The sequence below is a fragment of the Hemiscyllium ocellatum genome, chromosome 18 (assembly GCF_020745735.1).
Source record: "Hemiscyllium ocellatum isolate sHemOce1 chromosome 18, sHemOce1.pat.X.cur, whole genome shotgun sequence".
In the NCBI taxonomy this organism is placed as follows: domain Eukaryota; kingdom Metazoa; phylum Chordata; class Chondrichthyes; order Orectolobiformes; family Hemiscylliidae; genus Hemiscyllium; species Hemiscyllium ocellatum.
In genome coordinates, this window is record NC_083418.1 from 53,441,817 (window position 1) to 53,458,259 (window position 16,443).

A 16,443-nucleotide genomic window follows, 5' to 3' on the forward strand; every position below is an offset into this window, starting at 1 on the left:
GTAATGGCAAGCCATTGAACAGACTGACCACATTTCAAGTGTTTTCAGGGAGTGAGATGGATATGGTGAATAGGGAATGGAATTTAGTGCAGGATACAAAAACAATATCTTCAATCTTTATAACATTTAATTGGAGGAAATATCTGCCTATCTGGATATCCCCCTTAGCAACAATGCAGGATTTTGGAAAAGTGGTTTTGAAGTGTAAAGTTGAGTACAGTCAGTGTATGTGTGAAAACTAAACTTTGGATGATACTGGCCAAGTTTTCATTGTGATGAAAGATAGAAAAGGGCCAAGGATGAATTCTGAGCTACACTAGAGGTAACTGGAACACGAAGCCAGTGCGATTATCCTCAGGGAATGATTGGATGGATAAGGACAGGATCATGAGAGCTGTCTCTGGATGACAGTGGAGCAGCTCAGAGAAGGAATATGTGATCAGTTAAGTTGAATGCAGCAGACAGGAGAGGATTGAAGAGGAGACACAGTTACCTTTTGTCACAATCACATAGGAAGTCTTCCAAACAGAGTGGGATGGAGGAATCCTAATTATTGGGATTCCCAACCCAAAGTTCTAGGAAAGATAAGAAGGCACTTGGGAGTGCAAGGACTTTGGAGATGATAAGGCGGTAGGAGATGAGACAGTATTTTTCCAAATCAGTGGGTTAAGGATTATTTTCTTTTGGGGGGGGAGGGGTAATGGCAGCAGATTTAAAGAAAACACATGAATTGTTTGCAATATCAGCTAATGTGGGGCCAGGAGAGTTGAGTAACCAGCAGTTTATTAGAAATAGGATTGAGGGAATAAGAGATGAGTTTCATGTAACATAAGCTCAAAGAGAGGATGAGAAATGATAGGAAAGAAACTAGAGAAAGGCACAAGTTTAAGACTAAGGCAGGGAAGCATCAAAGAGGTTTGACACGTCGGGATAATAAAAGGGATGATTACATTTTCAGTTAAAGGGAGTGATGTTCATTTTGGTCAGAGAAGTGAGGCTGGTTTCAGCAAAGTGATTTACACTTTCAATTCAGATGGATGAATGGTTCTTTCCTCAGCAGCCTTCAGTCTCATAAGAAAATGGTCTGTACCAAGATGGTCAACTCTGCATTAAACATAAAACAAGGAACTGCAGATGCTGAAGATCTGAAACAAAACAGAAATCACTGAACTGTCACCAGATTTGAAACGTTAACTCTGTTCTCTCTCCACAGGCGGTGTCAGACTTGCTGAGTTTCTCCAGCAATTTGTGTTTTTGTTTCTGCATTAACCATCATCTGGCAAGGCTCTGTATTCCCACCCTGGCATTCGCTGCTGTGGAAGACAACCAGCTGAGAGGGTGCAAGATTTGCTCTTCCCATTTTTTTCTCCCATGTCATCTTCTCAGTCAGCTTTCTGTTACTGCTCACCTCTTTCAGTCGCATTCCTAACAGTCAACATCCTGAGGTGGCTGAATTCCAGTTTGTGTTTTTAATGTACATTACTTTCATACTTACAGATGTCTTTGCAACAGAAGTGTCAATGTTTAGCAGATCCTGACCCAGTGGCCAGTTCATTCTATAGATGATTACATGGCCGTACTTCATCCAAAGATGTTGTTGGCTTCACAATAAGTGAATGATGATATAATTGGCGCTGGGGTCTCATACTGGATCCAATGTGGCTGGTTGAAGTCACTGTTTCTGGGCATAGTAATGTTAAGTCAGACTCCTTCAAGAACTGTCTATCTGTGATGAGGCTTTTCAGTGAGCTTTCAACTCTCAAATATTGGTGAAAGGGTTTTGAGAGAAAGAGAGAGGGTTTCTGCATTGATGAGCCTGTCCTACCAAGAGATGCTGAAGATGCATCTTAAGGGATGCTAAATGTTCAGTCTTTTCTTCAGCCTAGCATATGCTGTCTAGGTCTCAGTACTGCAGAGTTCACGGAGGATGAAGGCTTCCTTGACATGCAGTTTAGTGTTCTCAGTCACTGTTGTTGCTCCACACTTTCTTACTCACTTTTACATGATTTGGAGATGCTGGTGTTGGACTGGGGTGTACGAAGTTAAAGATCACACAACACCAGGTTATAGTCCAACAGGTTTAATTGGAAGCACACTAGCTTTCGGAGCAACGCTCCTTCATCAGGTGATAGTGGAGGGCTCGATCGTAACACAGAATTTATAGCAAAAATTTACAGTGTGATGTAACTGAAATTATACATTGAAAAATTGATTGTCTGTTAAGCCTTTCATCTGTTAGAATACTGTGATAGTTTCACAATGTACCTTAGTTTCACTTTTACAATGGACCTGATGATTACAGTATCAAGTTACAGATTACTGATAGGGAAGTTCCAGTAAAGCTGGTACCAGTAGATTCAGTTTTGAATGGATAACACAGTAGAGAATGCCAGTAAAACTTATGATGTTCACATTAACAGTGGTAAAAGTGGAAATGAAACCTGTAGAATTACCAACCTATGTTATTTTTCCAGTTTATTGTGTGATATTCCTGTCTCCAATCATGAACTGTGTTTATTGCTGCCATACATATATGTTGCAAGCTTGAATGAGGATCGACTGATGTCAGTAGTGGGCTGAAAGTGCGCAGTCCTTTTCCACTGTGTGTGAGAGAGAATTAAGGTGCTCTGAATTAAGATGTGGGATTTGGCAGAACTTGAGATGGCACTTCCACATGTCCAGGCAAAATGGTCAAAGTAAAGGTTTGAGTAGAACCTTTACAAATTATGAAGATGTGTTATCCAAATAATTTATTTAAAATATCATTGGTTAGTCTTATATACAGATCGTTCTACTCTAACGCATGTTTCCCCAGAGCGAATTCATTGTAATGCGATTGATGAATTGGGGATGCTACTTATAAAGCATGAACTTTTAAAACGTATGTTGGCTGTCATGTGATTATATCGCCAACACTTTAAGCACTGTTTCTAAAGTGCAACTTTTCTGTAATTTCTGCACAAGAACGCAATCATCATGTTTTAGAAGAACTGACTGTATAGCTTGATCTATTTTTTTGGAAAGAACCCTTCATGAAACAAAAGATGTTGATTAAGCAGCAGTAATGTTGCACTTACATTAAAAAACATCAGCTGCCTGGATGGAGACACTGAGTACAACATGTTCAAAGAGAGTTCATATCAACCAGGTAGTGGGTGTAAAATATATTCATTTCAAACACAGACAGAACTTGCCACAGGAGAAGTAGCCTTTTCCCTATCTCTCTCTCTCTCTCTGAGACCCCTCTCATCAAAGTTTAAGTTGAAAACCCATCATCATGTTATCATGCCCCTTGACGTTCAATAACATTATTATCACTGAAACCCCACTTTCAAGTCACAGCATTAACATTGGTACCAGCTCGGTTGCAGGAATTTACAGAAAGGTGGCATGGTGGCTCAGTGGTTAGCATTGCTGCCTCACAGCACCAGGGTCCCAGGTTTGATTCCAGCGTTGGGTGACTGACTGTGTGGAGTTTGCACATTCTCCCTGTGTCTGCATGGGTTTCCTCCGGGTGCTCCGATTTCCTCCTACAGTCCAAAGATGTGCAGGTCAGGTGAACTGGCCATGCTAAATTGGTCATAACTTCAAGTGCATTAGTCAGAGGGAAATGGGTTTGGGTGGGTTACTGTTCGGAGGGTCGGTGTGGACTGGTTGGGCCGAAGGGCCTGTTTCACACTGTATGGAATCTAATCTAATTTACACAGACTGCCTTGAGCTTCTCTCCAGACAGTCTCTTTTTGCCAAGATTTACTTCCTTAACCTTTAGCCCTCTTGAGGCATCCACAAGACAGTTCAATCATTGAGTACACAGGCATGTCTGCAAATTTCTTCTGAAGGCTGACGCTCAGAATAAAGTAGAAATCTCTCAGTGGAATAGACTCATAGGCCCTGTTCTGTCTCTGGGCCTTTCTTGAGTTCTAACCTCATTTTCTGGGCATCTCTTGACCATCACTCTCTGGGCTCTCAGCCTGTTCTCACTTCCTGAACAGGTGCCTACTGCCAACCCTGAGAGTTAACACATTCACCTGATTCTGGTGCTCCTCCTCTGGCTCTTGCTAGATTTTGAGGAGGGGGTGAGTGTGACTGAAAGAATGAGTGAGTAAGGGTGATTGGAGATTGAATGACTGACAGACTGAAGGGGTGTGCGTCTGTATGGGGGTGTCAGGCTACACCATGCAGTCAGTCCCCAATTCAAAGTTCCCTGTGGCTGATAAAGCACAACTAGTCCCTGCCCAGCTCTGCTGATATATTTAGGTACAAAGTTATTTCTAGTTGGATTTACCTTGTCCCAGGGACAATCCAGTAACTCTGGTGATAGAATGGTAGAGTCATACAGCACAGGAGCAGACCCTTCGGTCCATCTAGTCCCCGCCAGTCATGTTCCCAAACTAAACTAGTCCCACCTGCCTGCATTTGGCCTGCATCCCTCCATCCTCTCCTATTCATGTACTTATCAGAATGTCTTTCAAATGTTGTAACAATAACTGCATCCACCACTTCCTCTGACAGTTCATTCCACACATGAACTACTCACTGTGTAAGAAAGTTGCCCCTCAGGTTCCTTTTTAAATTTTTCTCCTCTCACCTTAAAAATATGCCACTGAATTTTGAACTCCCCCACCTAGGGAAAAGACACTTGACAGTCACCCTCTCTATACCCCCTCTTAATTTTACAAACAGCAATAAGGTTGCCCCTATGCTCTTGTGAAAACCATCCAAGCCTTCCCAGTCTATTTTTGTATCCCAAACTCGCCAGTCCGAGCCACATCTTGGTAAATATTTTCTGAACCCACTCCAATTTTATAATATCCTTCCTATAACAGGGTGAAGGTGAAACGTGAAAGGGTTCAGAAAAGTTTTCCAAAGGTGTTGCCAGGGTTGAAGGATTTGAACTATAGGGAGAGGCTGAATAGGCTGGGGCTGTTTTCCCTGGCGCGTCGGTAGCTGAGAGGTGACCTTATACAGGTTTATAAAGTCATGAGGGGCATGGATAGTGTAAATAGGTCTTTTCCCTGGGGTTGAGGAGTCCAGAACTAGAAGGTATAGTTTTAGAGTGAGAGGGGAAAAATTTAAAAGGGGCCTAAGGGGCAACATTTTCATGCAGAGGATGCTTTGTGTATGGAATGAGCTGCCAGAGGAAGTGGTGAAGGCAGGTACAATTACAACATTTAAAAGGCATCTGGTTGGGTATGTGAATAGGAAGGGTTTAGAGGAATGGGGCGAAGTGCTGGCAAATGGGACTAGATTGGGTGGGAATATCTGGTCGGCATGGATGGGTTGGACCAAAGGGTCTGTTTCCATGCTGTACACCTCTATGACCAGAACTCCACCCAGTGCTCCAGAAGAGGACTCACCAAAGTCCTGTATGGCCACAACATAATGTCCCAACTCTTACACTCAAAGGTCTGAGTAATGAAGGCAAGCATGCTAAACGCCTTCTTATCCACCCTATCTCCTGTGACTCAACTTTCAAAGAATTATGTACCTGAACCCCTAGGTCTCTTATACAACTCTGTCCAGGGCCCTATCATTAACTGTATAAGTCCTGACCTTGTTTGAATTACCAAAATGCAATATCTCACGCTTATCCAAAGTAAACCCCATTTGCCACTTCTCAGCATATTGATCCAATTGATCAAGAACTCTTTGTACTCTGAGATAACATTCTCCACTGTACACTATATCACCAATTTTGGTGTCATCTGCAAGCTTACTAATGACGTACTCCTATATTCGCATCCAAATCATTTATACAAATAATAAATAAAAGTGGACCCAGTACAATCCCTGTGGAACAGTGCTAGTCACAGGCCTCCAGTCTGAAAAACAACCTTTCACCACCACACTCTGTCTCCTGCCATCAAGTCAATTTTGTATCCAATTGGTAAGCTTACCCTGAATCCTGTCTGTCCAGACATAATTACATTTTCCTATTGATTTCAATGGATTTTTCCTTTGGGGGTATTGTCCACAGAGGTCTGTCCATGGGCCCTTGGTTCATGAGTACCAGGATGTGTTCACATTCGCAGTAGGAGCCTTGCAGCTGAAGGGACCAGTTGGTTGGATGGCTGCTTTGTGATGCACTGTGACACCAACAGCACAGATTCAATTCCCACTTTCTCAATCGCTCCGCTCCCCCTGAAGAGTGCTGACCCTTGGGTTAAACTCAGCAGCATTCACCTCTCTCTCTAAACAGAGACTGCCCCTCTGGGACAATGGAGACTTGACCTTCATCTTATAACTGAGGGGAAACCCTTCCTCTTTCAGAAAGGAAGGAGCCTGGATGACCCTGGAGGAGGAGGAGGAGGAGGAGGAGAGAGGGGGGGGGGGGGGGGGGAGTATAGAAATTGGCACACAGGCTGCCCTTTTGACCCCTCTGAAAGTGAGAAAGAAACGAGCTCACAAAACCAGAAAGCACAATACAACTCTGTACCCACCCTCCCCCATGGCAGCCACTGGAGACTCACAAGTTTACAGTGTACATTTAAGGTCTCAAGTTTTCAGGAGTGAAGGTGAGAGTTTCAGTTCAGCGGCTCGTTGTGATTGTCACATTGGGAGAGGGACAGAGAGAAGCAGAGAAACTTGCCGTGTGCTCCCTCACCGCCCAGTCTCAGGGGAACCAGTGTCCTGGCAGCACTTGCCGTGGTCGTTCGCCTCACAAGGAATTTCCAAAATAAAAACAAGGGCTCACATACTGCTGAGGGAGGAGAGGCCGAGGCAGGAGGCGGAGCTGCTGAGAGGGAATGTCACATCCCAGCCCCAGACTGTGCTGTCTGCAATTCTCACATCCCAGCGAGAGCCTGCATCAGCTGAAGGTAGGAAGGGGTAACCTTGTTTTCAAAAGAAAAAAAAAATTGGAGAGGAAATGTCTGAAGCTGGTGACGACTTTCCAGACAGGGATCTGGGTGCTAGTTCAGGGCGAGCACGGGGGATGGATGTGGGGGATAGTTATTTAGCAGCAACCCCAGGACGGTGAGCTCGTCCCAACAGCACAACATGGTTTGCAAAATCAGGTAGTCTTTGTGAGGAGAGAAATTGAGATTATATTTTAAAACCTGTGCCCTCTCATTGCGACATATCCACGAACTTGTATCCCAGCAAGGGTTTAGAAATATGGACAAATTCACGAGGAAGAAAGTTACGAGAGCAATATTTTTTAAGTTCTAGGTTTCTGTTTGTGTGTGTGTATGTGTGTGTGTGTGTGTGTGGGGGGGGGGGGGGGGGAGCAGTCAAATGTTGACTGTAAAGAAAAACACTTTAAAGGTCCCGTCCTTCAGCTCTCTCGCAGTGTTTTGAGTTGTGTAACAGCTGAAGTTCCCAGTGTGAGGAGGGAACAGCCTTCCCCCGGTGAATTAGTGAGGCCCCAAACTCCAACCACTGGAGCACCTCATCCATACTGACCCACCCACTGTATTACTTTGTCTTTTCGAGGAGTTCTCTCAGCAGAACAGTAAAGAGCAGAGAAGCTACCGGCCACTTAGCCCTGAACCACTGGAAGAAGCACGTTATTTTTTCTGATGACATTGCTGTGGGTGTGAGCCTTAGCTCGGTGAGATAATAACAACCCTGATGAAGGGTTTTTGCCCAAAACATCGATTCTTCTGCTCCTCGGACACTGCCTAACCTGTTGTGCTTTTCTAGCATCACACTCAACTCTAATCTCCAGCTTCTGCAGTCCTCACTCTCGCCCTCAGATAGCAATAGTTTAAAGGATGGGCAAGCTGAGAGGTCTCAAGGCCATTTTCCAGTTTAGCAAGTTTACAGGCCAATGAGGAGATAAGTGTTACTGGATCAGTTTCTAACCAATGAGATGGGTTCAAACAACAAAGAACATTACAGCACAGAAAGAGGCCCTTCAGCACTCCAAGCCTGTGCCGATCCTGATCCTCTATCTAAACCTGTTACCTATTTTCTAAGGACCTATATCCCTCTGTTCCCTGCCCTTTCATGAATCTGTCTAGATACATCTTAAATGACGTTATCATGCCCATCTCTACCACCTCCGCTGGCAACGCATTCCAGGCACCCACCAGCCTTTGTGTAAAGAACTTTTCACGCATATCTCCCCTAAACCTTTCCCCTCCCACCTTGAACTCATGACTCTTAGTAATTGAGTCCCCCGCTCTGGGGAAAGTGCTTCTTGCTATCCACCCTGTCTATACCTCTCATGATTTTGTAGACCTCAATTAGCTCCCTGTCAACCTCCGTCATTCTAATGAAAATAATCCGAATCTACTCAATCTCTCTTCATAGCTAGCACCCTCCATACCAGTCAACATCCTGGTAAAACTCCTCTGCACCCTCTCCAAAGCATTCATGTCCTTTTGATAATGTGGCAACCAGAACTGTACGCAGTATTCCAAATGTGGCCAGACCAAAGTCGTATACAACTGTAACATGAACTGCCAACTCTTGTACTCAATACCCTGTCCAATGAAGGAAAGCATGCCGTATACTCTCTTGACGACTCTATTGACCTGCATTACCACCTTCACGGGACAATGGATCTGAACACACAGATCTCTCTGTACATCAATTTTCCCCAGGGCTTTCCATTTACTATATAGTTCGCTCTTGAATTGGGTCTTCCAAAATGCATCACCTTACATTTGCCTGGAATGAACTCCAGTTGCCATTTCTCCATCCAATTCTCCAAGCTGCCTATATTTGGAATTCTGTGACTGTCCCCTTCATTATCTGCTACTCCACCAATCTTAGTGTCATATGCAAACTTACTAATCAGACCACCTACACCTTCCTCCAGATCATTTATATATAATCACAAACAACAGTGGTCTCAGCAAGGATCCCTGTGGAACACCACTGGTCACAGTTCTCCATTTTGAGAAACTCTCTTCTACCACTACTCTCTGTCTCCTGTTGCCCAGCCAGTTCTCTGTCCATCTAGCTAGTACACTCTGAACCCCATATGGTCTTACGTTCTCCATCAGCCTATCATGGGGAACCTGATCAAATGCCTTATTGAAGTCCATGTCTATGACATTTACAGCCCGTAACTCGTCAAACAACTTTGTCACTTCCTTAAAAAGGTCTATTAAGTTGGTAATACATGACCTTCCCTGCACATAACCATGCTGTCTATCGCTGATAAGCCCATTTTCTTCCAAATGGGAATAGATCTTATCCCTCAGTATCTTCTCCAGCAGCTTCCCTACCACTGATGTCAGGCTCATCGGTCTATAATTCCCTGGATTATCCCTGCTACCCTTCTTAAACAAGGGGACAACATTAGCAATTCTCCAGTGCTCGGGGTCCTCCCCCATTTTTAAGGATGCTGCAAAAATATCTGTTAAGACCCCACTTCCTCAGTAACCTGCGATAAATCTCATCCATACCTGGGACTTGCCCACCTTAATGCCTTTTACAATACCCAATACTTCCTCCCTCCTTATGCCAACTTGACCTAGAATAATCAAAGATCTATCCCTAACCTCAACATCCATCATGTTCCTCTCCTCAGTGAATACCGATGCAAAGTACTCATTAAGAATCTCACCCATTTTCTCTGATTCCACACATAACTTTCCTCCTTTGTCCCTGAGTGGGCTAACCCTTCCTCTAGTTACCCTCTTGCTCCTTTATATATGAATAAAAGGCTTTGGGATTTTCCTTAACCTGGTTGGTAAAGAAATTTCATTACCCCTTTGAGTCCTCTTAATTCCACATTTCAGGTTGGTCCAACTTTCCCGATATTCTTCCAAAGCTTCATCTGTTTTCAGTCACTTAGACCTTGTATATGCTTCCCTTTACCTCTTAGCTCATCTCACAATTTTACCTGTCATCCATGGTTCCCTCATCATTCCATTTCTATCCCTCATTTTCACAAGAACATATCTCTCCTGAACTCTAATCAACCTCTCTTTGAAAGCCTCCCACATATCGAATGTAGATTTCCCTTCAAACAACTGCTCCCAATCCACATTCCCCAGCTCCTGCTGAATTTTGATATAGTTGGCCTTCCCCCAATTTAGAGCTGAAAATGTGTTGCTGGAAAAGCGCAGCAGGCCAGGCAGCATCCAAGGAACAGGAAATTCGATGTTTCAGGAATGATGAAGGACTTATGCCTGAAACGTCAAATTTCCTGTTCCTTGGATGCTGCCTGACCTGCTGCGCTTTTCCAGCAACACATTTTCAGCTCTGATACTCCAGCATCTGCAGACCTTACTTTCTCCTCCTTCCCCCAATTTAGCTCTCTTCCTTTAGGATCACATTCGTCTTTGTCAGTGAGTATTATAAAACTTAAGGAATTGTGATCATTATTCCCAAAGTAATATTCTACTGAAACTTCACCCACCTGGCCGGGCTCATTTCCCAACACCATGTCCAGTATGGCCCCTTCCCGAATTGGACTATTTACATACTGCTCGAGAAAACCCTCTTGGATGCTCCTTACAAATTGTGCTCCATCCAGACCTCTAACACTAAGTGAGACTCAGTCAATGTTGGGAAAATTAAAACCTCCTATCACCATCACCCTGTTGCTCCTGCATGTTTCCATGATCTGATTACATATTTGTCCCTCTATCTCACGCTTGCTGTTCGGAGGCCTATAGTACAGCCCCAACATTGTTATCGCACCCCTCCTATTTCTGAGTTCTGCCTATATTGCCTCACTGTTCAGGTCTTCCATAGTGCCCTCCTTCAGCACAGCTGTGATATCTTCTTTAACCAGTACCGCAACTCCTACACCCCTTTTACCTCCCCCTCTATCCTGCCTGAAGCATCGATATCCTGGGATATTAAGATGCCAATCATGCCCTTCCCTCAACTAAACCTCAATAATAGCAATAACATCATATTCCCGGGTATTAATCCAAGCCCTAAGTTCACCTGCCTTACCCACTACACTTCTCACATTAAAACAAAAACACCTCACACCACCAGTCCCTCTGCATTCATCCTCTGCTCCCTGCCTACTCTTCCCCTTAGTCACACTGACTTCATTATCTTGTTTTCCTTACAGGCTGTAGTTATTACCTCCTTCCTGTCCACTAACCTCCTCATTTGGTTCCCATCCCCCTGCCACATTAAACTCTCCCAACAGTGTTTGTAAAAGCACCCCAAGAACATTGGATCCTGTCCAGGTGTAGACCGTTCAATTTGTAATAGTCCCACCTCCTCCAGCCCCGGTCCCAATGGCCCAAAAACTTGAACCCCTCCCTCCTGCATTATCTCTCAAGCCACGCAATTATCTTGCTTATTCTATCATTCCTACTCTGACTAGCACGTGGCACTGGTAGCAATCATAGAACATAGAAAAATACAGCGCAGTACAGGCCCTTCGGCCCTCGATGTTGCGCCGATCCAAGCCCACCTAACCTACACTAGTCCACTTTCCTCCATATGCCAATCCAATGCCCGTTTAAATGCCCATAAAGAGGGAGAGTCCACCACTGTTACTGGCAGGGCATTCCATGAACTCACGACTCACTGAGTAAAGAATCTACCCCTAACATCAGTCCTATACCTACCACCCCTTAATTTAAAGCTATGCCCCCTTGTAATAGCTGACTCCATACGTGGAAAAAGCTGACTCCATACGTGGAAAAGCTGACTCCATCCTGAGATCACTACCTCTGAGGTCCTACTTTTTGACTTGGTCCCTAACTTCCTAAATTCTATTTGTAGGACCCCATCCCATTTTTTGCCTATGTGCACCACGACAACTGACTGTTCACCCTCCCCTTTCAGAACGCTCTGCAGCTGATTTGAGACATCCCTGACACGCGCATCTGGGAGGCAAAATACCATTCGGGAGTCTCGTTTTCGACCACAGAACTGCCTATCTGTTCCCCTTACGATTGAGTCCCCTATGACTATAGCCCTTCCACTTTTTTTCCCGCCCTCTGTATAGCAGAGCCAGCCATGGCGCTGTGAACCTGGCTACTGCTGCCTTCCCCTGGTGAGCCATCTTCCCCAACAGTATCCAAAACGGTATACCTGTTTGGGAAGGAGATGATCACAGGGGACACAGGCACAGCCTTCCTTCTCTTTCTCTGCCTTTCACTAAACATGCTATCCAAAACCCCCTCAACATATCGGATGCTCTGCAGCTCCAGAGCCATCATGTGGTCTTAACGAGCTGCAGCTGGACACACTGCCTGCAGGTGAAGGAGTTAGAGACATCCGCCGTGTCCCTGGGCTCCCACATTGACCAAGAGGAGCACAACATGGGTCTGAGATCTCCTGCCATTTTTAATCTTAGGCTTACCTCAGTCCAACTACAACATTAAATAATGGATAAAGGAGAAAGAAAAGAAAGAAAAATTTTTACCAAACGCACGATTAAAAAAATAGAAAAGCCTTCTCTTATCAACACACCACTGAGTCTTTCCTATTTTGGTTAGAGGGGGTAGGTGCATGATGCTACACGTGTAGTATCTCAGGTTCAGCTGGTGCCCAAATATATCAGTTCGCTCACCTTCCCACAATTCAGTTCGACAGCTCCCACTCAGCTCCTCACTTTCACTGCTCCCGCTGCTGTTGCAAAATGAAGGCTGCTGACTCTCGAGATTAGTCCTTTTCGAGGGAAATTTACCTTCCCAGCAGCCCCCTGATCCTTGCTCTCATCACTCCCACTGCTGCAAAACGAAGGCCGCTGACTCTCAAGGTGAAAAACCTTATCTCATCAACACACCACAGAGTGTTTTCTTCTTTGACTAGAGAAGGAGGGTAGGTGGAAGACGTGGTGTCAATAAGGGAACATTTGGGGATTTTAGTATCTGACAGCTTAGAATAGCTATCGAATGGAACAAGGGGCAGTCTGGAGTAAAAATTCCAATTGGAAGAGCAGCTGTTTCTGATTAAAATAAATGTGCCTTGAGTGAAGGAGAATGGAAGATGAGCAGACTGAAATGTCAGTAAATAATAGACTGCCTTTATAACGGAGGTGGTTCCAATATGGTCAAGAGCCTTCTAACTTGGTGGAAAGGAAATGCAATGGAAAGGTCCTTGAATGACAAAAAACAGTAAAATGACGCATAAGGCAGTTGTTAACTGATAATATATGTGAAGATCAGGCTGGAAATAGAACATGCTGTGGGAAACTGAGAACAAAATAACAGCAAAAGCAGTAGGAGAGGGCAGCAACAACCAGCATTGAGTACATCCAAAAGTTCTTTATACATAGAGGTGCGTTGAGGCCAATTAATGATTTAAAAAAAAAGGGATGTGCAGGTGAAGGCAGGGTAATGGCTAAGAAACACTGAGTAATTTACTGCCTTTACCAGGGAAGATGATGTTTTGAAGTCAGAGTGAAAAAGGTCATTGACACTTTGAGAGGACTAAAAATCACTAATGAGGAAGTATTTGGCTATTTTTAAAGTTGGTAGGTTGCTTGCACCTTCTCAGATGCATCAAGGATAATGAGCATGGTATTGGTAGAACTTGGGGAGGTGCTGGTCATAATCTTCTGAATGTTCTTCGACATTGATGATACCAGAAAATAGGAGATTTGCAAATGGTTACCCCATTGCTCAAGAAAGGCCCACCAATTTAACCTCAGTGGTGAGAAAGCTTCTTGAAACATTAGCACAGAAAAAAACATTAGCAGTTACTTGGGCGTGTGTGGATTTGTTTAGGAAAGTCAATCTGAATTTAGCAGCAAGTAAATATTAGGTCAGTTTATTTGATTAGAGTCGTGTAGGTAGTTAATGAAGTGCATGAGGGCTTCCAAAAAGTGGTGATACATAACAACCTTCTCAGTAAATTTGAGATAAAATGGAGAATGGCAGCATGGATACTAAATTGATGAGTGACAGAAAAAATTGCAGTGAATCATCGTATTTTGGACTGGAGGGAAGTATTCACTGGGTTTCTAGGTGATTGGTGTGAGGATCCCTACTTTTCTTGATTTCTAGGAACGACTTACACTTGGGGATGTAGGACACAATTTCAAAATTTTCAAAAGACTGAATATTTCCTTTATTGGTCAGAGTATAGGGGTTGGGAGCTGAAAATGTGTTGCTGGTTAAAGGGGTTGGGAGGCCCTGTTGTGGCTGTACAGGATGTTGATGAGGCTGTTTTGGAATATAGTGTGCAATTCTAGTCTTCTTCCTATCAGAAAGATGTTGTGAAACTTGAAAGGGTTCAGAAAAGAGTTACAGAGATGTTGCCAGGGTTGGAGGATTTGAGGTACAGCGAGAGCCTGAGTAGGCCAGGGCTGTTTTTCCTGGAGTGTTGGAGGTTGAGGGGTGACCTTATTGAGGTTTAAAAAATCATGAGGAACATGGATAGGATAAATAGACAAGGTCTTTTCCCTGGGGTCGGGGAGTCCAGAACTCAAGGGCATTGGTTTAGGGTGACAGGGGAAAAATGTAAAATGACTAAAGGGGCAACTTTTTCACACAGAGGGTGGTACGTGTATGGAATGAGCTGCCAGAGGAAGTGGTGGAGGCTGGTAAAGTTGCAACATTGAAAAGGCATCTGGATGGGTATATGAATAGGAAGGTTTGGAGGGATATGAGCCAGGTGATGACAAATGGGATAGATTGGGTTGGGATATCTGGTCGGCATGGATGAGTTGGACCGAAGGGTCTGTTTCCGTGCGGTACATCTCTATGATACTATTTGTAAATACTATTGAGTGGAGGATAGTGATAGGCACCCATATGGTATAAAAAGGCTAATGGAACAGATGGAATGACAGTCAGGAGTGTGGTGTTGGAAAAGCACAGCAGATCAGGCAGCATCTGAGGAGCAGGAAAATCGAAGTTTCAGGCAAAAGCCCTTCATCAGGATGGAATGATACATGAAACTTAATATCATACTCCTGAAGTGATGCATTTTGGTAGGAAAATCTCTAAGCACATTAATATATTCCTATGTTTGAGCAAAGATAACACAAAGTACTGAGCTTGGGACGTCCAGATTAGAGTGGTGCTGGAAAAGCACAGCAGGTTGAGCAGCATCCGGAGAGCAGGACAATCAACATTTCAGGCAAAAGCCCTTCATCAGGAATGAGCTTGGACATGGCAGGCTTGCTGACTAATGCAAGATGATTATTCAATTCCTCTGCTAATTCCTGGCTTCCTTTGATTATTTCCCCAGCCTCATTCCCTGAGGAGCCAATGTTGACTTCAGCTTTCCTCTTCCTTTTTATATATTTAAAGAAGCACTTGCTGTCTGTCTTGAAATTGCTCGCAAGTTTATCCTCAAAAGTTTGTTTTATCACTTTTTTTGTGGTTTTCTTTTGTTAGTTTTTGACATCTTCCCAATCCTCTAGCATACCACTGATCTCTGTCACATTGTATGATTTTTCCCTTCAATGTGATGCTCTGCTTAACTGCCCTAGTTAATTGTGGTTGGCTTATCCCCTTCCTTGAATCCTCCTTCCTCACTGAAATATGTCTTTGTTGTGAGCTGTGCACCATTTCCTTACACCTCTGCCACTGCTCCTCAACCATCTTTGCGGCTGAACTGCTTCCCCCCAATCAACTCTGCTCTCATTCCTTTGCAATTATTTCTACTTATTGGGGGACAGGAAAAAAAATGTAGCTGTAACGGCTGCTCCTTTTTTTTGAGGTATTCTAGGTGCTGGAGGTGATTTCCTCGAATTCCAGGAGCAGCAATTACTGTTTTCTATGCTGTGGCATTGTTTTGGAACTTTGGGAGAGAAAAGATCAAGACAACGGCACTTTGAGAAGGAGGAAGACAGACAAAGGCAGCAACCAGGTGGTCAGAGAGAGAAACCTACATTGCTGTCTGACCCAGCAGTGAATCTGCACAGTTACTATTGCATTTGCTGTTTGGGTTCAAGTATCTGGACATTGGAGTGTGTCTGGGAAAAATGAACAAACAGCGAAATTCCCAGCTGACCTTAGACAAACCTGTGTGGGAGACCTTACAATACTAGAGCAGTTAAGTGCATAGTTTTTAAGTGTAACCTTGCTGTAAATCTACAATAGTGAGTAGCGTGAGCTCTTTCTTGATTATATGTTTTATTGAGATGTGTCCCTTGAATAAATTTGAAACATATAAACCACAAGTACTAGTTTAGCCTGGAGCAGTGTTTTTAGAGCTGGAAGATGGGTTATTTTCTGGGTCTGTAGATTGTGAAGGAGCAACGATAGAGAGTGATGTGCTGTTCCTGTGGATGTGGGAGATTGGGGAGAGTTTCCATGTTACTGATGATTATGTGTGCAGGAAGTGTGTTTGGTTGTGCACGCTATCAGATCGCAAGGATCGGTTGAGCCAGCAGTTAGAGCCAATGAGGAATTTATAGGAGCTGGGGGTGGTGGTATGTGATGGATGATAGGAAGGAAGAAAAGCCGCAGATACAGTCAGATAGATGGGTTTACTCCAGGAAAGGTAGGAGGGTTAGGCAGGTAGTTACAGGAGTGTCCTGTAACTATCCCCACCTCAAACAATTATGATGTTTTGGGAAACATAGGGGGTGATGGACTCTATAGGGATTATACA

The 16,443-nt window shown here is 44.0% G+C and overlaps 1 protein-coding gene across 6 annotated transcripts in view; it reads left to right on the forward strand.

Moving 5' to 3' along the window:
- Positions 1 to 6,584: 6,584 nt before the first annotated feature.
- The window catches only part of LOC132824468 (alpha-1,3-mannosyl-glycoprotein 4-beta-N-acetylglucosaminyltransferase C-like), a 39,134-nt gene continuing 29,275 nt past the window's right edge, over positions 6,585 to 16,443 (forward strand). For 2 of the 6 annotated variants that reach the window (XM_060839012.1, XM_060839014.1), the window contains exons 1-2: positions 6,774 to 6,818; positions 15,556 to 15,881. Coding sequence is in view for 2 of the 6 variants with exons in the window: in XM_060839011.1 (XP_060694994.1) it covers positions 6,747 to 6,818 (72 nt within the window). In the remaining 4 variants the exon portion in view is untranslated. Of the gene's footprint in view, positions 6,819 to 15,555; positions 15,882 to 16,443 lie in introns of all 6 variants that reach the window. The other 4 variants (XM_060839011.1, XM_060839015.1, XR_009645666.1 and 1 more) reach the window with 2 other exon arrangements.